Here is a 26,642-nt window from a genome sequence, read left to right on the forward strand (position 1 = left end):
TTAATAAATGTGAAATCAAGACTTATCAAATAAATCATCAAATTGTTTACTGCTTTTATCTATTTATTTCTGTAATTTGCAACACAGAGAAGTTCGCAGACAACAGTATTATCTGCTTTGTAGAAATACTGTCAAACTTATACTGCCAGCACCATTTTGCCTTTTTCTAGTAACTTCAAGGAATAGTAAGTTGCTCATTCCTTTGAATCTCCACTAGAGTATTCTAGGAAGGTATTTTTGTATGTCATCTTCCCGAGAAAGAACTTACAAGTTTTCTAAAATATAACAGTATTTGTATTTTCTACAAAAGGGACATGGTATACTTGTAAGTTTTTGCCTGTTTTAAGAGAGATCTAGTATTCAAGATAAATAAGAAACTTGAATAATACGATGCAGTAGAAATCAATTTCAAAAATAAAAATATACACCAAGTCCACTCTGAAAACTAATGCTACAAAAAGTGCTTGGAATTCTCCAGTTTACCTTATATGTAGTTTAATTATATTGTCACTTGTCTACCTATGATAAAGGCTATTTATTAAAATATCATGCCACACCCCAAAAAAGCTAGAGAATTTTAAATGAGAATTTTATTTACAGAAAAGTCACAGAGGATTAACAAAATTTTGTGAACACAATATCATTAGCAATAATTAACAGAATCAAGAAAGGTTTAATATATATATTACTTGTAATATAATACACATTAAAATAGCTTTCATGCTACCTTTATTCATTATTTTTTAACATTCCAATCTTTAACAAAGCTAGAAATATTGTAGTATACATGGAACAGATGTACTATATACTTAAAAATTATGCTACATTATACATTAAGATATTAAGTCAGTTTTTTAACCTCCAGCAAATTATGGCCTTTCACCATAATTTATAAATTTAAAGGATGTAAGCACCAAATAGAACTCAAAATGCATAAAATAAACTGGCGTATATCTTAAAAGAAAAACATTACATTAGGAATATAATTAACAAAGAATTTTCCAAAGAATAGTGCAGAAGTAAGGTATATTTAAAGTATCATAATTATTAAGTCTAGAATTTTTTTACTTACATTCATGTCAACTCAGTTGAAAACACAAAAGCATTGACTGACTATGAAGCTATCATTTTTAAATGAATAGTAGATGGCAGCATGAGTCATTTTAAGCATGAAAGGAAAATGGACTATATTATGCGCTTTGATTAGCAAATAACATTCTTTATCCAAGTAATTCTCAGTGTTTCCATTATCCTTGAATGACAAGATTCTTTATGTACTGTGTGAAAAAAACACCATCTTTTTACTGATGGAAGGCTTCTAATCTTATTCGGGTTGGATCTTCTGGATGTCTCAAGGCAATTCCATTACGCAGGAGCAGCTCAATATAAGGTGGCCAAAAAGAATCACTAATTTTGACATATGGGTCATGTGGAACACCAAATAATCTATTTAAAAGAATCTAGGAAAAAACATCATTCAAGATATATCTTACTTGGAAAAAAAAATTGATACAGATATATTAAAGCAGTTTTTTTTTTTTTACCAAAGAATGTTGATCTCTTTTCTTTAAATAATTGTTTAATCATAATTTCTATGTATTAAATAGCTGATTCTCTTTTTAAAAAAACTACAAATATTACTAAATGGAAATAGCTTTAAAATGAATCTTTGCACCTGAATTTTTAAAACATTTCCTAAAAACTTGTTAAAAAGCATTTACAATTCTCCCCTCAAGATTAATAATTTGTTTATGTTAGAAATTTGGTTATAACCATTTCTTCAAATTAAAAAAAAAGTTCAAAAAATTGCATACATGTCTTAATATTTCAGAGAAAGAGAAAACACCAATCTTCCCCCTCCACTCAAAGCTACTTATTCATCTGATAAACCTTCAAAACAAAAATTCTATCATCATTATTTCTTCAAATTATCTTAAACACTTTGATCTCTTCACTAAGAATACTGAGAAGTTTTCAATACCTGTAGTAAATTATATAAGACTAACATTTCTTCAACTACATTCCATGAAATTGGTCTCCCTAGCAATGCTTAGCATGGAGTAACAGGGTCCTGTGGTTAAATAAGCTCAAGAAAGATGCTAATATGCACTGAGAATGACCCATCTTTCCCAGATTCAGGGCATTAGAAAAGTTTTGTAAGAAACACACATTAATATTTGAACATTAATGTTCTATGAGATATAGTGAAAAATGTTAAATATGTATCAATTATTACTCTACCTCCTCAGCTCCCACAAAGTGCCTTCAAAAATTACAAAACCAGGATTCATAATGGTTAAAAGATTCCTCAAAGGGTACATAATTAGTAAAAGATAATGAGCTAGAATCCGTATCTTCGAACTGCCATGCCAAAGTTTTAACTTAAAGATGTTATTTTAAGAAACACAGAAAAGGAAAAATAAAATTTATACCATATAATAAAGAATCTGCCTGCAATGCAGGAGACATGGGTTTGATCCCTGGGTCCGGAAGACCCCCTGGAGAAGAAAATGGCAACCCTCTCCAGTATTCTTGCTGGAAAATCCCATGTACAAAGGAGCCTGGCGGGCTATTGTCCATGGAGTCGTAAAAGAGTCAGACATGACTTAACAGCTAACAACAGTATATGTGTCACAGAAATATAATTAAACTATTAAGTTCTCATCTCAATCACATTTCATGATAATATCAACACCTCTATTCTTGTTTTTTTAACATTCTAATTCTTAAAGTAAAATTTCACCTGTCATAAATTTTAGCTAATTTTTTTTTTTTTTTTTTTGGCTGTGACAGTGTAGAATCTCAGTTCCTCAACCAGGGACTGAACATGGACTGGGGCAGTGAAAACCCAGAATGCTAACCACCAGGCCACCAGGGAATTCTCTAACTTTAGTTATTTCAAGAACCACATCCTGGAGAAGAAAACTGTTGGTCTCATTTCTTTTAGGTATGATCATAAGAGAGTAAGATATTATTCCCGTTTTAGAGCAATTGCTCACATTTTAATATAATTTAAAATCTTACTTTTCACTGCTACATAAAATAATATCAATCAAAATCCTAATAAATGCCAGAAATAATTAAATGTTAAAAATTCTACTTTAAAGTCAATATGTATATATTATTTTACTTTTCATTGAACGGCAGTATAAATTTAGTTTACAATTATCATTGATAATACAAGGCTTGGTATGTAATGGTTCCTAAATCTAAGCTTTATATGGTATCTCATAGTACACTATTCAAAAATTACACATGTATTTCCAAGTTAACTGTCAATATTTGCCACATATATGACAATCTTTATTTTTTAAAAAGTCAAGTCATCCATGAGAAATGGTAGTTTTAGTTTCAGTATAAATTGTAAGTAAATTGGAATATGCTGAAAGATTCAAATTACAATCTAAAAAATATTTGTATTTTGCTTTTCTAAGTAATAATAGTCTATATTAAGAAATCCTGAGGTATCAAAGGTACATGCTTTCTCTGCCTGACATTTACTTTTTTTTCACAAATATCTTTGACCCTTAAAAAAGTTTTTGAACTTTGGCCAAATTATCAACTATATTAAATACTTTAGATCTTGATATGACAACTTATTCCAAATTGGGTGAACAGGAAGGCAGAGGTACCAAAACCACTTAGCTAAAGACGTTAGTATCAAAAACACTTAGCTAGATAAATGAAGACTTTAACTAGATAAAGACTTTTCATAAAATTACTATGAAGCAACTTTTCTGAAATCACTTTATTCTACACTTATCACTCATTTTAAAAAGCCACATTAATTGTTAAACAGCTCTTCATAGACCATCTACCTTTCTGTTTACCCAATTTGCAATAGGTCATCATATCAAGATCTAAAGTATTTAATACTTTAGTTGATAACTTGGCCAAAGTTCAAAATATCTTTGAACCCTTTTTTTTTAAGGGTGAAAGATATTTGTAAAAAAAAAAAAAAAGTAAAGATGTCAGGCAGAGAAAACATGTATGGATTACATAACAGCAAAGGGTTTCACTGTGTAGATACTAAATAACATCATAAAAATTCTTTTTTTTTACTATAGATTTATTTAATTGGAGGCTAATTACTTTACAATATTGTATTGGTTTTGCCAGCCATTAAAAAGAATACATTTGAATCAGTTCAAATGAGGTGGATGAAACTGGAGCCTATTATACAGAGTGAAGCAAGCCAGAAAGAAAAATTTTCTTAAAGTAATAATCTGGAATACAGTTAAGGTAAGATTTTAGTTTCATCTTCTCTTAAAAAATATTCTTTCTTACTACACAAAAAATAGAAACTAATTTTATACTAAAGATAAATTAATATATGTAATAAAATTTGGTGTATACCTTAAAAACTAAAGAGCATTTTTTTCTTTTTCAAACCGGAGTATGTGCCTGTACTTAGTCACTCAGTTGCATCCAAATATTTGCAATCCCCATACACTGTGACTGGTCGGGCTCCTCGGTCCATTGGAATTTTTCAGGCAAGAATACTGGAGAGGGTTGCCATTTACTCCTCCAGGGGATCTTTCCTGTTCAGGGATCAAACACTCATCTCTTTCATTGGCAGGTGGATTCTTTACAACTGAGCCACCTGGGAAGCCCCAAGTTTGTGTATAATTGTCCATAAATCACTAATCAAGACATCCTCAAGACAAATCATCAAGACAAAACAACTACACAAAACACTTACCTCTAACATATCATGCAGTGTTATCAGCTGTGCAGTTGATTCTTGAATGTTTTTCTTTGAGGAAAGTGTGAATAGTAAGAAATTAAAATTTCAGTTCTGACAATGGCAGGCTATTAGACTATTTACTTAAAATTTTTTAAAATCTTTTAAATTAATATCTCTCAATTGCAATGATACAAGATACACTAAAACCAAACATTTAAAATGAGATTACTTTAAAAGAATTCTGAAAGAAAACAACCTGTTGTACTAAACATTAAGGTTCATAAAAATACAACTGAAACAATCTCTAAGACAGGGAAATCTTTTGTAATTACTAAAACATACAATTCAGACTATTTACCTACCTATCTATAAATAAATAATGGGTAAAGTATATTACACATATTATACATACTTATACAAATGTAAATCTAATTTTTGAATCTCCCCAATCGAAATATCCAAGCAAATGACATTTCAGACTGTACTGAGAGTTTCAGGACAGAAAACTTGCTTCCTGGGGAGATTTGCTCATCTTTTCACAGTTCATGATGGTTGCTAATATTAACTCAACTCACTAGTTCTTTTTTTCCTGGAATGACAGAGAATAGATCTCATTCCAGTTCCATTCTAGAGTTTCATTGTATCTAGCTAAGATATGTCTCCTTTATTCTTTTTTAATGTTTTAACCCAAGAAGGATATTCTAAGTTCCACCACTAAATATTGTTCTATTTTATTTGAACTATCCTATTTTATCATGGCAATTAAAAAATTCAGTTTTAATTTTGTCATCCAACAAATTTACTCTCTAATCCCCTTCAGTTTCATATCATTTATGAACTGTGATGACTATCTAATCCTCTTCAGTTTCATATCATTTATAAACTTTGATGACTATGTTCTCTACCTCTTTATCCAAATTACTGCTAAAAATGTTCAATAGGATAAGGTTCTACGGGAAATCTTCCAAGACAATACTAAGTGAAACCAGGAGCTTCTGAGTTCAGACATTCAATTAACTATATTTCCTACTATAGTGAAATCCAGTACTTTCCTGACAACAGGCAAAGATTACCACAGAGTCCTTATAAGGTCTTATAGAAATATAAATATATAAAAGAAATAGTAAAATAATCCTGACAAAAACAAATGTGATTACTGAGTAAAGATGGTAAAGCTGGAGATCATCATCTCCTGTCTCCCTAATACCTTACTAAATGGAAGAGAGGTAAAAAGCAGCATATGATTCACTAGTGATGAAAGCATATACAATTACCAAAGTGATGAAGAAATAAGCAGCAGCTAGGCACAGATAAAAATATTAAAGTTTGAGACAATCAAAGAAAATGCAGAGAAAAATTATAATAAAAGGAAACAAAAAATGTTTAAACATCAAGATACAGTGAAAGTGAAATCGCTCAGTCGTGTCCGACTCTTTGTGATCCCATGGACTGTAGCCTACCTGTCTCCTCAGTCTATGGAATTTTCCAGGCAAGAATACTGGAGTGGGTTGCCATTGCCTTCTCCAGGGGATCTTCCCGACCCAGGGATCGAACCCTGGTCTCCTGCATTGCAGGCAGACGCTTTACCGTCTGAGCCCCAGGGAAGATATCATAAGCATATAATAAAGGACACAAATGGCAATATAATTATATAGTAAAGGCAATATAACAACATATAATAAAGCACAGAAATGGCAAGGACCTAAAGGAAACAGAAGAGATTAAGAAGTAGCAAGAATACATAGAACTTTACAAAAAAGGTCTTAATGACCTAGCTAACCACAATGGTGTGGTCACTCACCTAGAACCAGACATCCTGGAGTGTGAAGTCTAATGAACCTTAGGAAGCATTACTATGAATAAAGCTAGTGGAAATGATGGGATTCTAGCTGAGCTATTTCAGATCCTAAAAGATGATGCTATGAAAGTGCTGCACTCAATATGCCAGCAAATTTGGAAAATTCAGTGGTGGCCAAAGGACTGGAAAAGATAAGTTTTCATTTCAATCCCAAAGAATGGCAATGCCAAAGAATATTGAAATTACGTTACAACTGCCCTCATTTCAAATACTAGTAAGACGATGCTCAAAATCCTTCAAGCTAGGCTTCAGCAGTATGTGAACCAAGAACTTCCAGATGTATTGATGGATTTAGAAAAGACAGAGGAAATAAAGAACAAATTGCATAGATCTACTGGATCATGGAAAAAGCAAGGAATTAAAAAAAAAAAATTTATTTCTGCTTCACTAACTACATGAAAGCCTCTGACTGTGTGGATCACAACAAACTGTAGAAAACTCTTAGAAAGATGGAAATGCCAGACCACCTTACCTGGATCCTAAGAAACCTGCGTGCATGACAAGAAGCAACAGTTAGAACTGGATATGGAACAGTGGACTGGTTCAACGTTACTGGGAAAGGAATACATCAAGGCTGTAAACTGTCACCCTAACTTATTTAATTTATATGCAGAGTAAGTACATCATGCTAAATGTCGGGCTAGAAGATTCACAAGCTGGAATCAAGATTGCGGGGAGAAGTATCAACAAACTCGTTATACAGAGGATACCACTTTAATGGCAGAAAGTGAAGACGAACTAAAGAACCTCCTGAAGAATGTGAAAGAGCAGAGTGAAAAGGCTGGCTTAAAACCCAACATTCAAAAAATGAAGATCACAGCATCTGGTCCCATCACTTCATGGCATATAAATGGGGGAAAATTGGAAACAGTGACAGATTTCATTTTATTGGGCTCCAAAATCACTGTAGATGGTGACTGCAGCCATGGAATTAAAAGATGCTTGCGTCTTGGAGGAAAAACTATGACAAACTTAGACAGCATATTGGAAAGTTAGAGACATCACTTTGCTGACAAATATCCATATAGTTAAAGCTATGATTTTTCTAGTAGCCATGCATGGATGTGAAAGTGGAACCATAAAGAAGTCTGAGCACCAAAAATTTATGCTTTCGAACTGTGGTGCTGGAGAAGACCCTTGAGAGTCCCTAGGACAGCAAAGAAATAAAACCAGTCAATCCTAAGGAAATTAACCCTGAATATGCATCAGAAGGACTGATGCTGAAGCTGAAGCTCCAATACTTTGGCCACCTGATGTGAAGAGCTGACTCTTTGGGAAAGACACTGATACTGGGAAAGATTGAGAGCAAGAGGAGGAGGTGGTGACAGAGGATGAGATGGTTGGATGGCATCACTGACTCAATGGACATGAGTTTGAGCAAACTCAGGGAGATAGTAAAGGGCAGAGAAGATGAGGTCACAAAGAGTTGGACATTACCTAGCGACTGAACAACAAAAGCAGTATAAAATATAATAAAATTTCCATGAAATGAAATGTGACCTAAATCTGCCCCAAGAAACAATGTATCAGCAAAGCAAAACAGATATTGAATGATCAACATGGTGACATATCCTCATTAAGTTACTGAAGGTCAGACATAAAGAATCTTTCAGGCAAGTAGTCATGCCAGAAAACATCTGCAGGCTGGCCTCAACTTCTCCCCAGCACATTTCCATCTAAGAAAAATGGAGAAACCCACTACCAAGTCTTGTGATTTTTTAAAATCTCTGCCAAAGATAAGCCTCTAATTATAAAGCAAGCAATGTAAGCAGTTAAAATTTCAAAAATAAAACACCCAGGAATTCTTCTTGAACAAATTACTTGTTAAAGAAATCCATCATAGCAAACAATGGATTAAACTTAAAAACTTAAAAATGAAAGGTAAAATATGATAAGAATGGAATCTAACAATGTACAATAAAGACTAAATGCATACATGAATGATGGTATAGAACAAAATATAAATGCAATAAAACTGGGAAAGTTAAAAATAAATAATACAATTTACTTATTTTAAATAAACTGATGGCACTTTGGACTTTTGGCCGCCAAAACTGTGAGAAAATTAATTTCTTTTGTTCAAGCCACCTAATCTTTGGTATTTTGTTATAGCAGCTTGAGCCCACTAATACATCCATTTTTCTAGCTTGACAGAGAAAGTAACCTATCATTTTCTAATATGTATCAACAGTTCATATACTTCATTTAAAAAAACTGAGCTTATCCAATATGACTTAACAAATTCATGATAGCTTCTGGTAATGAATGCTTCCTTTTAAGAATAACTCAAATCTCTGGTTCTATTAGTGGAGAAACTTAAGAGGTTAAAAAAACCCAAAAAAACAGTTAAAAAAAGGGAGACTAGAATCAGGAAATAAATCACTGAGTTATTTTAAGATTATGATCATTAAGACGTAAAGGATCCTAAATTAACTGAAATGGTTAACAGAAGGCTATCAACAATTTCAGAAATGACTAACAGGTATAAATAATAACAGAATCAGAAAAATATTCCATAACAAATGTAAAGCCTACTGATAGTTACAAAAAGAAAAAGAATAAATAAACACAGATTATAAGAAAACAAAACTTTCTCCTTTCCCTAGCATGTGCACAGTCACTCAAGAAATATGAACTGAGGTACTACAATAGGTATGAAAGACAGTACAAATACAAATATGAATTAAACGAAGCAAGCAGCTCAGAGCATGGTAGGTGAAGAGAGAGACATAAATTGCTACTACAAAATCATGTAATAAATGCTAATAAGATGACACCTAAACTTCATTTAATGCCTCATACAAAAGATGATGTTTGAGTTGCTTTAAGAAGGAATTTACTATCCTCATCAGATAGGAACTCTTTTGTAACCAGAGGGAATAGCATGTATAAGGCACAAAAAAGTGACAGGTCAAACTGTACATCTGCTCCAATAGCATGGATGAATGGACTCATGCAAGAGATGAATAAAGATGGAAAGAAGGCTACAGAGATAGACAAAGTCCAGAATACAAATTCATTACTCTAAGGAGTTTATAGACTTCATCCCAGAGGGTGGCATCAAAATTGGGGGAAAAAAAAAAAAAGGTTTTACATTGAAAAGATTAAAATATGCATATTTTAAAATATATGATTAAATAAATTATTAAATATGTAAAGTTTTAGAAAGATCATTCTGGATCCAGTTTCAATGCTTATCCTATGCCCACAAGTTCTTATTATTTATACCCTGTTTTGCTTTTAAAAAATGAATTAAAGTGCTTGTTTCCAACTTTCTGTCAACCAATGAAATATTTATTTGCTTTTGTGGAAAAGGTTTTTTTCATCATAACCACTATTAAAATAGTCAGTAACTTACCTCATAGGTATAGGTATTTCTGATTTTAAGTTACATGTTTATTATAGAAAATTTGGAAAATAATGAAAAAGAAAACAAAAACAAGTCTCATCCACAATCTTAGCCCCAGGCATAAAGCACTATTTCATTTTTTGTTACCAATTAGACTTTTTGGTATACAATTTAACCATCTATGCTTTATCCTCTAACAAAAATTTGTGAGCATTTCATCAATTCCTTTGATAGTGTTCAATACATTATTTTGAAAAGCTCCATTTTCTCCACTATATGAATACAATGTAAAAAATATATATTTATTTAGTTTATTGAATAACTAGATTCCTTCTAATTTTTCAATAAATACCATAACGTGATGATGGAGTACTTCTGTACATGTACCTATTTGTTTATATCTTTGAAAAGAAAAAAAAGAAAGAAAGAAAGTGAAGTCACCCAGTCATGTCTGATTCTTTGCGACCCCATGGACTGTAGCCTACTAGACTCCTCCATCCATGGGATTTTCCAGGCAAAAGTACTGGAGTCGGTTGCCATTTCCTTCTCCAGGGGATCTTCCCAACCCAGGTATCGAACCCAGGTCTCCCACATTGCAGACAGATGCTTTACCTGAGCCACAAGGGATGCAAACTTATATCTTTGAAGTGCATATTAAACAAGAAAATTCATCAGAAAATTTACATTTGAACCTACTAAAACAATTTCATATCTGAATATCTACAAGAATGTCTTCTCTACAACTTACCTTTTTCTTTTTAACGTTTCTATCAGGCAGAGGAAAATGGTCTTCGAGAAACTCACCCATGGTGACCAAGAGTTTCTCCTTATATTCTTTTATATCATTCATTTTTGTTTTCAGCTCATTAAAAATTCTAGAAAGATTTTTTTAAAAAAATTAAGAGAATTAATTTGTTGATAAAATACTTAGGTATAAAGAATTGGTTACTCATAAAATTAATCACTCTGTTCAAACTTCATTGCTCAAATCAAACAACCTTCTTTATGAGATAAATAATCTACTTAACATAGGAAAACTAAAAGTCAAATTATTAATAGAAGATTATATAACTTTTAACAATTAGTAAAAGTCAGGGTAAGACAATTTCTGGTAAAATTCACCCGCTTTTCCTCTATGCATTTCATATAACATAAAAAAGAAATAATTTCTATTTTGAAAACCTAGAACACAGAGTCAATACCTTGATTCAGAAAATGTCACAACCTGCTGTTTCAATTCATTTTGTATTACATTAAGAGATTCCAATATCTGTTGCTGTTCATCCAACCATTTTTGCTCCCTTTGAATGTGAAAAAACAAAACAAACAAGAGTCAAATAAAACATTAATGCTAATTCAATACATAGAAAAGACTAATGGTAATTATAATATAAATATACCTTTCTAAATCTTCCTTTAATTTTTCATTATTTGACTGAATAGTAGACAGCACCAATTCAAGATCATGTCTCAATTTTTGGAACTAGAACAAAATAATTAAAATTAATTGTTTAATCGTTAATCTTGTAGATAGTTATATATCTGAAAAATGGTGAAATTTACATACTAGGATATACATTCAGAAATCAATGGCAAAAAAAGGCTAGCAAAAAAGTCTTTGAAATGGAAATATACACTAGGTATTAGGGTGTTCATTGGTAGGACTGATGTTGAAGCTGAAACTCCAATACTTTGGACACCTGATACAAAGAGCTGACTCATTTGAAAAGATCCTGATGCTAGGAAAGACTGAGGGCAGGAGGAGAAGGGGACGACAGAGGATGAGATGGTTGGATGGCATCACCAACTCAATGGACAGGGGTTTGGATGGACTCCGGGAGTTGGTGATGGACAGGGAGGCCTGGCGCGCTGTGGTTCATGGGGTCGCAAAGAGTCGGACACGACTGAGCAACTGAACTGAACTAAGTTCTATGTAATATTTCACTGTTAAATTAAAAGATGTAATAAGAGGTTCTGAGCAATAAATTGTAATTTTATACTGAAAGGCAATTTAGTGGAAAATTTTCAGTAACCAGGCATATTAGGTAGGTCTCTTTTCTAAGGAGACTATACGAAACAGACACAGATGAGTATCACTTATTCAACAAATATTTCTTGATCAATTGTTAACACCAGGCACTGTTGAAGGAGTCAGGGATGCAAAAGTGAACAGAACAAAGAGGGAAATCCAAACGAAGAAAACAAACTTGAAACTCCAGAGAGGGATAAATACAATACAGTAAAATAGGTCAAAGCAAGAGACAGAAATGAGGAGCAGGGATGGCATTTTTAGGTATGATATAAACAACACTGACAGTACATCAAATATGATCCAATAATGGACTTAAATTAATAATAAAAAATTTATTTGAAAAAAACGTGAAAAGTTGGATGCTAAAAGTACAAATAAAGATGCAAATAATCCATGGGTCAAAAACACAATCCTCAGAAAAATAACAAATTATGATGAACTATTTGAAAATAAAAGCAAGATTAAACTTTCTGGAATAAAGCAAAAGAAGTATTCAGGTAAGAATTTACACCATTAAAAGCCTGTATTAGAAAAAAAGAAAGCTCTCTCTCTAAATCTAGCTTGAACATCTAGATCATCAAAAAAGCAAGAGTTCCAGAAAAACATCTACTTCTGCTTTATTGATTATGCCAAGGCCTTTGGCTATGTGGATGACATCAAACTATGGAAAATTATTAAAGAGGTGGGAATACCAGATCACCTTACCTGCCTCCTGAGAAATCTGTATACAGGTCAAGAAACAATAGTTAGAACTGGACATGGAACAACATATTGGTTCCAAATCAGGAAAGGAGTGGTCAAGGCTGTATACTGTCACCCTGCTTATTTAACTTATATGCAGAGCACATCATGTGAAACACCAAGCTGGATGAAGCACAAGCTGGAATCAAGATTGCCGGGAGAACTATCAATAACCTCAGATATGCAGATGACACCACCCTTATGGCATAAAGTAAAGAACTAAAAAGCCTCTTGATGACAGTGAAAGAGGAGAGTGAAAAAGTTGGCTTAAAGCTCAACATGCAGAAAACTAAGATCATGGCATCTGGTCCCATCACTTCATGGCAAATAGATAGGGAAACAATGGAAACAGTGACAGATTTTATTTTCTCGGGCTCCAAAATCACTGCAGATGGTGACTGCACCCATGAAATTAAAAGACGCTTACTCCTTGGAAGAAAAGCTATGACCAATCTAGACAGTATATTAAAAAGCAGAGACATTACTTTGTCAACAAAGGTCCATCTAGTTAAAGCAATGGATTTTCCAGTAGTCATGTATGGATGTGAGAGTTGGACCATAAACAAGACTGGGCACCGGAGAATTGATGCCTTTGAACTGTGGTGTTGGAGAAGACTCTTGGGTCCCTTGGACTGCAGGAGATCCAACCAGTCCATCCTAAAGGAAATCAGTCCTGACTATTCATTGAAAGGACTGATGCTGAAGCTGAAGCTCCAATACTCTGGCCACCTGAATGTGAAGAACTGACTCTCTGAAAAAGATCCTGATGTTGGGAAAGACTGAAGGCAGGAGAAGGGGACAACAGAGAACGAGACGGTTGGATGGCATCACTGAGTCGATGGACATGAGTTTGAGTCAGCTCCGGGAGTTGGTGATGGACAGGGAGGCCTGGAGTGCTGTAGTCCATGGGTCACCAAGAGTTGGACATGACTGAGTGACTGAACTGATGAACAATGAGGTGCATGTATCTTTCTGATTTAGTATTTTTGTTTTATTCAGATATATATCCAGGAATGGAGTTGCTGGGTAATATGGTAGTCTACTTTTAGTTTTTTGAGAAACTGCCATACTGTTTTCCACAGAGGATACACCAATTTATGTTTCCAACAGTGTTTGAGGATTCTCTTTTCTCCATGTCCTCACCATTTGTTATTTGTATTCTTTTTGACAATAGTCATTACTGACAAGCGTGAGGTATTATCATTTTAATCAGCTTTTTTGCTCTTTTGGGGGGCATTACCATGTGGCATTCAGGATCTTAGTTCCCCGACCAGGGATTGAATTCAAGCCCCCTGCAGTGGAAACACAGAGTCTTAACCAGGGGACTGCTAGGGAAGTCCTAGCTGTTTTTTATGTTGACTTGTATAAGTCATTTATATAAGTTGGATATTAACCTCTTATCAGTCATAGCATTTGCTAATGTATTTTCCCATTCAGTAGGTTGTCTTTTCATTTGTTGATGTTTTCTTTTGCTGTGCAAAAGCTTTTAAATTTAATAAGGTCCTATTTGTTTACTGTTGCTTTTATTTCCTTTACCTTAGGAGACAAAGCTAAAAACACATTGCTATGATTTATGTCAGAGTGTTCTACCCATATTTTCCTCTAGGAGACTGATGGTTTCTGGTTTTACTTTTCTGTCTTTAATCTGTTTTGAGTTTACTTTGTATATGGTGATAGAAAATGTTCTAGTTTTATTTTTTTATATATGGATGTCCAGTTTTCCCAACACCACTCACTGAAGAGACTGTCTTTTCTCCATTGTAAATTCTTGCCTCCTTTGTTGTAGATTAAATGACCAAAAATGTGTGGGGTTCTTTCTGGACTGTCTTACATGCCTACATTAGTTCCTTGTTAGTGTAGAGAAATGTAATATGTTTCTTTCTATTAATTTTGTATCCTGAAACTTAACCAAATACACTGAAGTGTTCCAGTAGTTTTCAGGTAGTGACTTTAGGATTTTCCATGTATAATATCATGTCATCTACAGTAATAGCTTTACTTCTTTTCCAATTTGGACTCTATCTTTTTCTTGAGTGATTGCTGAGTCTCAGACCTCCAACACTATGTTGAATGAAATTTGTTCCACATTTTATTAAAGAAATGAGAGCTTTAATTCATATTTAAAGCTCAAAAACAAACTCCACTTATAAATTACTTTTTGATGAACATCCATCCTGCTTTCCACTGGGAACTCCCCTGTATTAATACTTATAGACCTTTTTTCTAGGGCCATTTATATTTTCCAGATTATTTTAACTCCAGTTTGAGGCTACTTTTATACCATACTTTAGGAACCCTAAAGGAAATCAACTCTGAATAGTCATTGGAAGGACTGGTGCTGAAGCTGAAGCTCCAATACTTTGGCCACCTGATGTGAAGAGCCAAGTCAATGGAAAAGACCCTGATGCTGGGAAAGACTTAGGACGAGAGGAGCAGGGGGCGACAGAGGATAAGACGGTTGGATGGCATCACTGATTCAATGGACATGAGTTTGAGCAAACTCAGGGAGATAGTGAAGAACAGGAAAGCCTGGCATGGTACAGTTCATGAGGTTGTAGAGACTAGGACACAACTTTGCAACTTAACAACAACAAAGGACCCCTGTAGATAGATCAAGAGAAGGAGCTGGTACTTCCACCACACAGTATAAAAATGTTAACTTGAACTTTCTGACTTTTGACCTCACACCAACCTTATTAAACCTGGTGCGCTAAGGTCAAAGCCTCAATAGTTTAATGTCTCCATATAACATGCCTCCAGTTTTCAGGTGTGTGGGTCAAAGTTAGCCACTTGATTGCAAGAGAGAGAGAGAAGGTCTAGTGGTCTGTTCTTAAAGAAATCTTATTTTAAGCTCTACAGTTGAACCCTGAATTTTCAAGTACCAGGTTCCCTCAAATCCAAAGCCTTTTTTCAGTTCTATTGGGCAGATTCTGTCTCTAAGAATACAGATATTTATCTATTTTAGTGCTCTACAACTTTGTTTAAAATTCTTATTTGCTTCTATCTTATCTCCTAAACTTCAATCTAATAAACTGATGCTTTTAAAAACATCTTTATTGACCTTTATGTTAAGTTTTAAGGTCAGATATATATGTATAATTGCTTAGTTATATGTAAACTTTTAGCATTTGAAGTTTAATCAACAAAAATTAAATACAAGAGTAAAGTTTATATATTTAATTCAAAATTCAAACAATCTGAAGAATCCTATTCAATAAAACATAATTAATACGATTTTAAAGTGGTTTCATCTCACTCGCTATGGCATGAAGTTATCCAAAACACTTCTTGTCATAAGCTATTTTGGGTTACTACAAATTCATTCAGTGACTTACCTCTTCTTTTCCTAATGTTACCAGAATTTCTTCATTCAGGGGAATCACTACAGGAACAAAACAAACAAAAATTATACATATGCTTAGTTATCTCTCAAAAATCAAGAATTTGATTTTATAGTTTCTAAGATAACACTTTCCCTTTTCATTTATATACAATAGAATGTTTATGAGATGTGTAAAGTTTTTATAAACATTTTTATTTAACACCTTTACATATATAGCCAAATTATATATCACATTAGACAAATGTGATATTTTCACATTTTTGTTTTCAGTGCCTTTTTCTCTTATTTCATTTTCCCAATCCATCAAAAACAAAACTAATAATCTACAGTGTTTCTTAAATATTTCTCTGTGGTTAAATGATTCTATGCATACAAACATAGTTCCAATGTATACAGTATATGCATATTTGTACACATACAAAAAAAGGGTTATTAATTTTGTCATTCCCAGTTTTACAAGAATGATATCATATCATACACATTACTCTTATTTTCACTCAACAAAACCCATATGGAAAGCCTGTGTATTCATCTGGAGTAAGTAAAATTCATAATTTTAAATCACTGCATAATATTCCACAGGGTAAATTCATCAAATGTGTTGAGCAATTTCACTACTGATTGAGCACTAACTTTGTGTCTAGAGTTTAGCCTCAAAAAACAATGATGCAGGAAACATTCTTTTATTTATGTCCTTATACGTTGATTCTTTCATTTCTGTGGGACAGATTCCCAGAAAGTAAATTTCACAGAAGAAAATGTGTATTTTGAATTTTAAAATAGTATGCTAGATTCTTTTTTCTTTTCATTTTCTGGAAGCAATGACTAAGAAACAGCAAAAATATTATAAACTCTTCTAAAAATTCTGCCAGTCTGATGAATATAAATTAATATTCCATTTAAATTTCATATAGAGGAGCCTGGTGGGCTGCCATCTATTGGGTCACACAGAGTTGGACACAACTGAAGCTACTTAGCAGCAGCAGCAAAATCAAATCCTTATATTTACAAAAGTTCAATTCTTATACTAAATTTATTTTTCCTAATAAAGTGCTACTAAAATTTCTCAAATGATATGCTACTGGAAACTTTCTAAGCTTTCTTCCTGAACTAAATAGGACTAATTATAGGCAGCCCTGGGATAGCTATACAATGAAAAGGATTCTAAGAATATAAAGTTTAAAAATCTCCCTTTTGACAAATGTGACCAAAAGTAGCACTTCATATTCAAACAATCATTTCAACCAATATGGCAGACTCTAAGAATATAAAGATTTTAAAAATCTTTCCAGTGTGGCAGCCTATGGGATTCACAACCTTAAGCAAGGTGGATATTTGACCAACAATTCAGTGTGTTCAGTGCTAGCAGTACAAGGTCTTTATGTAAGATTATTAGACATCTGGAAGGTAGAGAGATATACAAGTGTGATGTTACAGAGAAGTCTTCTTTGGATATACAGACATGAAAGCTGTGGAAATTTTGTGCCCTCTCCCTATTCTTCTATCCATTCCCACTTCACCGAAATTCATATTTTGACATCTTAAGTTCTAGTACCTCAAAACATGACTGTATTGGGGCTGGATCATAATTAAGTTAAAATGAGGTCAACAGGGTGGACCCTACTCCATTATGAATGGCTTTCTTATACAAAGAGATTAGAACACAGATGGGTGACCATGTGAAGACACAGGAAGAAGATGGTAGGCAGTCTACTAGCCAAGAAGAGAGGCCTCAGAAGAAACCAACCCTGCCAACACCTTGATCTTGGACTTCTATCCTCCAGAATTGTGAGGGAGGAAAAAAGCTTCTGTTGTTTAAGCAACTCAGTCATGCTACTTTTTTATGGCAGCACTAACAAACTAATATAGAAGTCATTAATATAGACATAACACATTAAAATAGGAGCAGAAAAATATAATGTTGAAATAGATATAGAGTAAGAAGCAAAAAGCACTGAACACCAACATTTTAATAGCAGATTATGAGCAGTCTTTGAGATGCCCAATATAATGCTAGAGGAGGCAACCAGATATATGGTTGAATATAAATTAAAATCATAATTGTATATACATACGTATCAGAGGTGCTGAAATTAAAAAGACTACTAGGTGGTAGTGAAAACAAAACAATGGTGGACACTGGCATGAACATAATATTAGGTTGGTGCAAACATAAATGCAGTTTCAGATCGTAAATTTTAAATCATTATAACCAGGCTCAAACAGATCTTTATTAATCAAAATAGGAACCATTACAATCAATACATTTTTGCCAATGAGAAATAAGTTAGTTTATTCCTGTAGCATAAAAATCCAGGCTTCAGGATTTGACAAACTCTTAGAAAGCATTTTCTGCCTCCTGCTGGTTGTGTAAGCGTTTTCCCTGCAAAAGTTGTCAAGATGCTTGAAGAAGTGGTAGTCCATTGGCAAGAAATCAGGTGAATATGGTGGATGCAGCAAAACTACATAGCCCAGTTCATTTAACTTTGGAAGCACTGGTTGTACGCTGTGCAGTCAAGTGTTGTTATGGAGAAGAACTGGGCCCTTTCTGTTGATCAACGCCAGTGCAGGTGCTTCAGTTTTCAGTGCATCTCATCAATTTGCTGAGCATACTTCTCAGATGTAATAGTTTCACTAGGATTCAGAAAGTTGTACTGGATTAGACCAGCAGCAGACCACTAGTGACCATGACCTTTTCTTGGGGCAAATTTGGCTTTGGGAAGTGCTTTGGAGATTCTTGTTGATCCAACCACTGAGCTGGTCATCACTGGCTATCATATAAAATCAACTTTTCATTACACATCACAATCCGATTGAGAAATGGTTCATTGTTGTTGCAAACAGTAAGAAAACACTTAAAACAATTTTTTTTGACTTTCAGTCAGCTCACGAGGTACTCACTTAACGAGCTTTTTCACCTTTTCAATTTGCTTCAAATACGGAACAACCATAGAATGGCCAACACTGAGTTCTTCCATAACTTCTCGTGTAGTTGTAAGAGGATCAGCTTCAATGATCCTTTCAACTAGTTGTTGTCAACTTCTGATGGCCGGCCATGTGCTCCTCATCCTCAAGGCTCTCATCTTCTTTGCTAAACTTCTTGAACCACCACTGCACTATACGTTTATTAGCAGTTCCTGAGAGAAATGCATTGTTGATGCTGCAAGTTATCTCTGCTGATTCATCAACATTCCAAACTCATATAAGAAAAATCACTCAAATTTCCTTTTTGTTTAACACCATTTCCCTAGTCTAAAATAAATATAAAATAAAGAGCAAGTAATGTCATTAGCAAAAAAAACATAAAGCTAGAAATGTGCATTAAATGTATAATATAACCACATTTATTTAAGATTATATTCCAATATTAAATGGCAAAGTTCAACATTGCAAAACTGCTATTACTTTTGCATCAACTTAACAGTTTAAAACAAGAATGCAGATAAAATTGTTTAGGAAGAGAATGAGAAAAAAGAATCCTGATAACTGGAAGAAAATGGAGAGGAAACTAAGAAATAAAGTTGGAAAAGAGACAGAGGGGTAGAAGAAAGCAGAAGGGAGACCTAAATGAAAAAAGAGAGTACAATCCATACAAAAGATCGAATACAGACATACATACCACTTAAAGGAATTCAATCTTTAATAACTGAAAAATATCTCCTAGCTGGGTATTATAACCACAGATTTTTAAGAAATTTTCTGTTTCTCAACTAAAGGCAAAAATACCGTTGGACAAATCAAAAGGCAACATAAAATGTATGCAGCTTTTAATTCAAGTCTCTAAAATAATTTCTCTTCCACTATGTTTCATTCATTAGGAAACAATACAGTTTCTACTGAGCACATAAAATAGTGTCTATGAGGATAAAGTGATAGCTATAATAAAGTCTCCATAATCAAGATTACTATATTCTAATGCGAGGCAGACATGCTCATCTATAATAATAAAGAAGTATGACATTCTGTGTGTAAAAAAATAAAAATAAGGTGACTTCCTTATAGCAATGTAATTTAGACCAATTTCAAGAAAGTTAAATACATCTTGAATTCTTCTTGTGATCATTAAATTAATTCAACATTAATTTGTTTATAAAAATATAAATCTAAAAATAAGAATCTTACTTTCAGGAGTTTCTTTCTGCCACTGACTAAGTTCAGCAGTCAAACATTTCACTTGCATAATTAATAATGACAGCTATTAAAAAAAAAAGAAGAGAATAAAACATAGTTATTTCCTATGGAATATTCATATCTATTTATAGATGAATGTGTAAACAGTCTTAATACTTTAGTACAAGTCCCTAAAATAAGTGGCTAATGTAACAGCCATCTAAACTATAAAAAATTATCACTCCCAACATAATTTTCCTTTAAATCACATTAACTATAGCCTATAAATTGCCATTATAGCAGCAATACAGTCCTACAAATGATCATTTCTAATTTCACCACTCAACCTAAAAGAACCTAAGTACATTAAGTTTATTCTCTGAAGTAATATTCTTTTAAAAAAATGCTATTTCTTGCCAATTTTGGGGGGCAAATCTGCTTGAAAGATACTCTTTTTTCCCCTTTCTATGCACTTTTAGAAAAATTGCAACTAGTTTAACTGAGGAGTTAAAAATAAGTTTAAATACATATATAAAAAACAATTATAAAATGAGACTTATTCCACATATCACACATATACACACAAAAAAAGTTTTACTATACCAAAGTTTGTAAATTGTATATCCCTTTAGCCAAAAATAAATTAGAATAAATGTTGGATATTGGGTGATTCCAATCATTTTAATCTTGATAAATTACAAATCTATGTGATAAATCTGTTGCCAGATTAGACCATAAAATTAACATGTATGTATGCTTAAATTTCTGGAGAAGGAAATGGCAACCTACTCCAGTATTTTTGCCTGGGAAGCACCATGGACATAGGAGCCTGGTGGACTAAAGTTCACAGGGCTGCAAAGAGTCAGACGCAACTGAGTGACTAACACATGCTTAAATTTCAGAACATTTTAATCTCTTCTACATAATTTTTATAGGTAGCCAAATAGATAAAAACTTACATTTCAAAACTGCAATAGGGAGGCTTCCCTGGTGGTCCAGTTGTTAAGACTCTGCCTTGCAATGTATAGAATGCTGGTTCAAACCCTGGTGAAGGAAGATCCCACATGCCACAGAACAACTAAGCCCATGTGTCACAACTACCGAGCCTGTGCTCTAGAGCTCTCAAGCCACTGATGCTGAAGCCTGTGTGCCTAGAGCCCCATGCTCCACAACAAGAGAAGCCACCATAACAAGAAGCCCACATATCACAACTAAAGAGCAGCCCCTGCTCTACACAACTAGAGAAAAACCCTCACAGAGCAGAAGTCCCAACACAATCAAAGACAAAAAATAAGTAAATAAATATATTTTAAAAGGCAGTAAGTATTCCTGTAATAACTATATTAAAAAGTTACCAAGTACTCTTTTTTAATAATTAAAATTTACATATTTATTTTTGGCTGTGCTTTGTCTCTGCCGTGGTGCATGGGCTCTTTGTTGCTGAGCTTGGGCTTTCTCTAGTTGCAGGGACCAGGAACTTCTGTTGCAGAGCATGGGCTTTAGAGTGCACTAACTTCAGTAGCTGCAGTGCAATGGTCTAGTTGAGCTCCAGCAGGTGGGATTTTAGTTCTGGACCCACAGATCAGACCACAGATCAAATCCATAGCCCCTGCATTGGCAGGCAGATTCCAATCACTGTGCCACCAGGTAAGTCCCTCAAGTACTCTTGTTTAATCAATATTTAAAATACAATCAGGAAGCTTAAAGACCCTACTCTGGATCATAACATTGGCTGTTGAATAGTCAGATGGAAAAACCTAGTCTCTTTGAAAGATTTACTTAATTATATAAAAATGCATCTACAGGTATTACAAATTTTTACCAAAGAAGAGTTTAACATAATTTTCTTAGAGATTAAACAAGAATGTAAAAAGTTTTTTGAGAACTATAAAGTCACTTATAAATGCTAATTATTATTATTACTATAAAAGGATAACAAATTCTTAAAAAGTAGAATTTAAACTAGGCAAAACTATCAAAATGATAAGGACTCTATATCACTTTTCCTGAACATATTAGACCAAAATACATAAAATTACTGACACTCATTTTTTAACCTATTATAAAATATAATTTAACCTCATACTATAGATGAAACTCAGCTCTTACCTTTTAAAGCCCAGGTAAGGCAAATATGCAAATTACATCTGATACTGCTATAAAATTAAACCCTTTCTAACAAAGAAAAGAGTAGTATTTCTAAAGTGATTTTTTAAAAATTTGAGAAATCCTACCATTTTCCCATTTAAATATCTAATTTCTTGCTTTAGAAAATGGACTGAGCTTTAATACCGAAGTTTTGAAACGGACAGACATGCTGAGAAGAATAAACTAAGCACGCTTGAAATTATCCTTAAAGGCCTGCTTGCAAGGTTGGCCCCTGGCATCTAGAAACTGGATCTTAAGTTCCCACCAATCTGATAAGAGCGGCTCTCTGTGCCTAAACTGTAAGAAAATACAATTTATACTGAACACCTGCTTTCCTCCTAAGAATCTGGTGTTTTGATAACTGACAGGCAAAAGGGTGCCTATGTAACTACCTCCCACAAAAAACTTAGGACTCTGAGTCTCTAATAAGCTTCCCTGGTAGACAATGTTTCACACTCGTCACAACTCAATCGGGTAATTAAGTATGTCTTCTGTGACTCCACTGAGAAAGGGTCCTGAAAGCTCATGCCTGGTTTCCTCTGGACTTCAACCCATGCTTCTTTTCCCTTTGCTAATTTTATTCTGTATCATTTCAGTGCAATAAATCTCAGTCATGAATATCATGACTATAGATTGAGTCCTCTGAATAATTGTAGAGAACCATCAAACCTGGGAGGAATGTTGGAGACCCCCAGCACATTTTGTGGATTCTTTGGATAATGTTATTACTGACTATCTCAGGATACTGATTATTTACCACTATCTAAGCACTTCCATCAAAACTGATGTTTGGCTTATTGTCTGAAAATCATTCAGGAAACTTACAGGTTTCATCACTTGTGATACTGATTCAGAAGGTCTCAGTTTCTACAAGAAAATCACATTTCCCAAGGAAAGCAGGTAATTTATTTACTGTACAATGATTTCCCAAATATAATATTCAGTTTTACCCTGTACAAAAGAACATTATTTACTTATTGATGGATATAAACCCTTTTACAAAAGATGACTTAATATTTTATGACCAGTTTTCAAAGATCTGCTGTAATAGGCACTTTTCAAAGTGACAAATTAGCATTTTTCTTGTCTCTTTCTCACTCATTCTCATTTATTACTGAGGAGTATTATGCTCCTAGGTTTTAATGTTTTCATATTGTTATAATCAGCTGAAGCCATTATTCTTTTTGATGCTCACATGATACCAAATATGGACAGCTGAGTGCCTTCAATAGGTTCCAATGTCTTTTGACATGCTCCCAGTATTTCTGGAGAACTTTCATTGGAATTATTTGCATATTTAACTCTGTTCTTAGAATTTTTATTATAAAAACATTTTTAACTTTTTATATGGTCAAATGCATCTAAATTTTCTTTTACCATGTCTAGATTTCTATTCATTCAAAAAACGAAGATCACGACATCTGGTCCCATCACTTCATGGGAAAGAGATGGGGAAACAGTGGAAACAGTGTCAGATTTTATTTCTGGGGGCTCCAAAATCACTCCAGATGGTGACTGCAGCCATGAAATTAAAAGACGCTTACTCCTTGGAAGAAAAGTTATGATCAACCTAGATAGTATATTGAAAAGCAGAGACATTACTTTGCCTACAAAGGTCCATCTAGTCAAGGCTATGGTTTTTCCAGTTGTCATGTATGGATGTGAGAATTGGACTGTGAAGAAAGCTGAGTGCCACAGAATTGATGCTTTTGAACTGTGGTGTTGGAGAAGACTCTTGAGAGTCCCTTGACTGCAAGGAGATCCAACCAGTCCATTCTGAAGGAGATCAGCCCTGGGATTTCTTTGGAAGGAATGATGCTAAAGCTGAAACTCCAGTACTTTGGCCATCTCATGCAAAGAGTTGACTTGTTGGAAAAGACTCTGATGCTGGGAGGGACTGGGGACAGGAGGAGAAGGGGACGACAGAGGATGAGATGGCTGGATGACATCACGGACTCGATGGACGTGAGTCTGAGTGAACTCCAGGAGTTGGTGATGGACAGGGAGGCCTGGCGTGCTGCGACTCATGGGGTCGCAAAGAGTCCGACACAACTGAGCAACTGAACTGAAATGAGATTTCTATTATTGGCCAAGCCATTTTCTTCTGTCTCTACCAAGACTGCAGTCTCCAGCTTTTCTTAGGTTTTCATAGCATCTAGAACTAAGTTTCTACAATAAAAGACAGAAGTCCAATTTTATTTTCTCCAGATGAATATCTAGTTGTACCACTATTATTTATTAACTAATTCATCCCCTTCCCAAAGATTATGCTGTCATCTCTGTCACACTTTAAATTCTTAACCTGTTGCACTGAACCACTGGTATATTTCTAAACTAATTCCATAGGACTTTGATTATTCAAATGAATAGTTTAATCCTTTTATGAAGCTTAGGGTAAAATTAGTCAAGATTCCACACAGAAAGTAAGTAATTGTGGCTACTGCACCTAACACAACGTAGGACAGTCTTTGTTCTAATTTTTAACAAAGGTATCACGATAGCAGCCAATGAGCAATTCACTCCATGCTGAATGCATGTGTAGTTGTTAAAACATAAATAATAAAGAATTTACTTATAACAGATTATTCAAAAAGTTTTTAGAATATTTCTCTTAAATCAGAAAGAGCAGAAAATTTTCCAAATCATTAAGTATACAGGTAGTAACAAAAATGTTATACTTGGCATAAATACAACTGTACCTAAAACACAATGTATTCTACTTTTAGGAAGAACAAAAGGAATCATACCTGAACATTTGAATCAGTGAGTGTCTCAGTTCCAGTAAGTGATAATTTGTTTTGACACTTGATTTAAAAAGAAAAGAAAAACAAATCACACACTATATACCATAGACAATTTCTTTCCTCTATCCTTTTATACCAATGTAATATTCCTCTAAAAAGATATACAAATATCTTATGTATGAGAACAATCTTTAAAATCCTTACTTTCTAAACAAGAGGATCAAGAAGGAAGCCAAACAGGTCCCAACATGAACACAACAAAAGTACAAGTGGACTCTTGGCTCAACACAGAATGAAAAAATGAGCATAAGAAAAACAAAAACTAATAGCTAGGGTAAATTAGAAAGTAGATCATGGAAAAATGGGAAATAATAGAACATGGGGAAAGCACTACAGAAAGATAACAAAAGAGGTAAGAAGGCAGTTAAAATCATATGAAAATAAAATCATCAGGAGAGACTGCTACTATGCTATTGGAAAAAGAATTCACAATTGTTAATAGTGATTATATCTAAGTAAAAATATGGCCAACTTAAATGTTATTTGTGCTTATTTCTAGTTGCAATACTTTTCCATAAAAATTTTTTGTTATTTTTTAAATTCAAAATTCCGTATTGAAAATATTTCAAAAGCAACATGAAGTATCTTAAAAATTCAGTAATCACAGGGTACCAAGGATATATGTTTAAAAAATAATAATTTTTTAAAAAGGAAAAAATAAAAAAACCATTAACTGCTTTAATGTAAAATTTTACTGGGAATAAGATGTAAAAAAATGTCTATGGCCTGTATCATATATTACACTATTTTGAGTAAAACAAATTTTTACCAGAATACTATAGTGCACCAGAGTGATTCTATCTCATTAACTCAGAAAATGTACATATAATTCAATCAAATTTTCTAAATTAATTCATATTTTCACTCAAACTCCATTAAGTATAAAGTGTTCTTACCCTTTATATTCTCCATCTTGGAAAATAAAACCACTAACCCACTCAACAGCCCAAGCTAGGAACCTAAAACTATCTGTAATTCCCTATCACCATTTCACAACAATTAACCTCCAGGTCCTTTTAGTCCAATCTTCTTAGTATCTCTTGCATTCTTCTATTCGCAATGACAACACTCTGGCTTTAGTACTTCTTACAAGACCACTACTAGAGCCTCTTGAATATTCTTTCTTTCTGTAGTCTCACTTTTCTACATTCCATCTTCTTCAAAACTACCAGAGTTATTTCCTCAAACAAGGTATCTCATAATGCCACTTCATGTTTATAATCCTTTAATAGTTTCCCATAATATTCATTCAACAAAATCCTTCATGTGCTTGCCCCTGATTACCTCTCCAGTCTCATTCTACAAATCCTTCTTCTCCTAATTTAAATGTCATAATATTCTACTAAGAGTTCTCTAAATTCTCCCAACATTTATATATCTTGTTCTTTCTACTTTGTATACCTCTCCCACTTTCACAGGCTAACTCCTATTTATCCTTTTGAAATGAATTCAGTATTATTTCCTCTTCAAGAAAGCTATCTTTGATACCTTCGAGCTAGGCTTAGTACTCCTCTTAAGTATAGTCTTTAAACTTTACCACCATATTATAATTTGTGATTGCCTGAATTAG

General features: G+C 33.6%; 1 protein-coding gene across 2 annotated transcripts in view; it reads right to left on the reverse strand.

The window, feature by feature from the left end:
• Positions 1–568: 568 nt before the first annotated feature.
• CENPK (centromere protein K) overlaps positions 569–26,642 on the reverse strand; it is a 36,932-nt gene continuing 10,858 nt past the window's right edge. For both annotated transcript variants that reach the window (XM_040262611.1, XM_040262614.1), the window contains exons 3-10: positions 25,016–25,072; positions 20,133–20,205; positions 16,003–16,049; positions 11,295–11,377; positions 11,097–11,195; positions 10,643–10,769; positions 4,703–4,756; positions 569–1,460 (exon numbers count right to left, since the gene is read on the reverse strand). In XM_040262611.1, coding sequence (XP_040118545.1) covers positions 1,302–1,460; positions 4,703–4,756; positions 10,643–10,769; positions 11,097–11,195; positions 11,295–11,377; positions 16,003–16,049; positions 20,133–20,205; positions 25,016–25,072 — 699 coding nt within the window. In that variant the 3' untranslated portion in view covers positions 569–1,301. The remainder of the gene's footprint in view (positions 1,461–4,702; positions 4,757–10,642; positions 10,770–11,096; positions 11,196–11,294; positions 11,378–16,002; positions 16,050–20,132; positions 20,206–25,015; positions 25,073–26,642) is intronic.

Source organism: Oryx dammah, unplaced genomic scaffold, assembly GCF_014754425.2.
Source record: "Oryx dammah isolate SB20612 unplaced genomic scaffold, SCBI_Odam_1.1 HiC_scaffold_20, whole genome shotgun sequence".
Taxonomy (NCBI): domain Eukaryota; kingdom Metazoa; phylum Chordata; class Mammalia; order Artiodactyla; family Bovidae; genus Oryx; species Oryx dammah.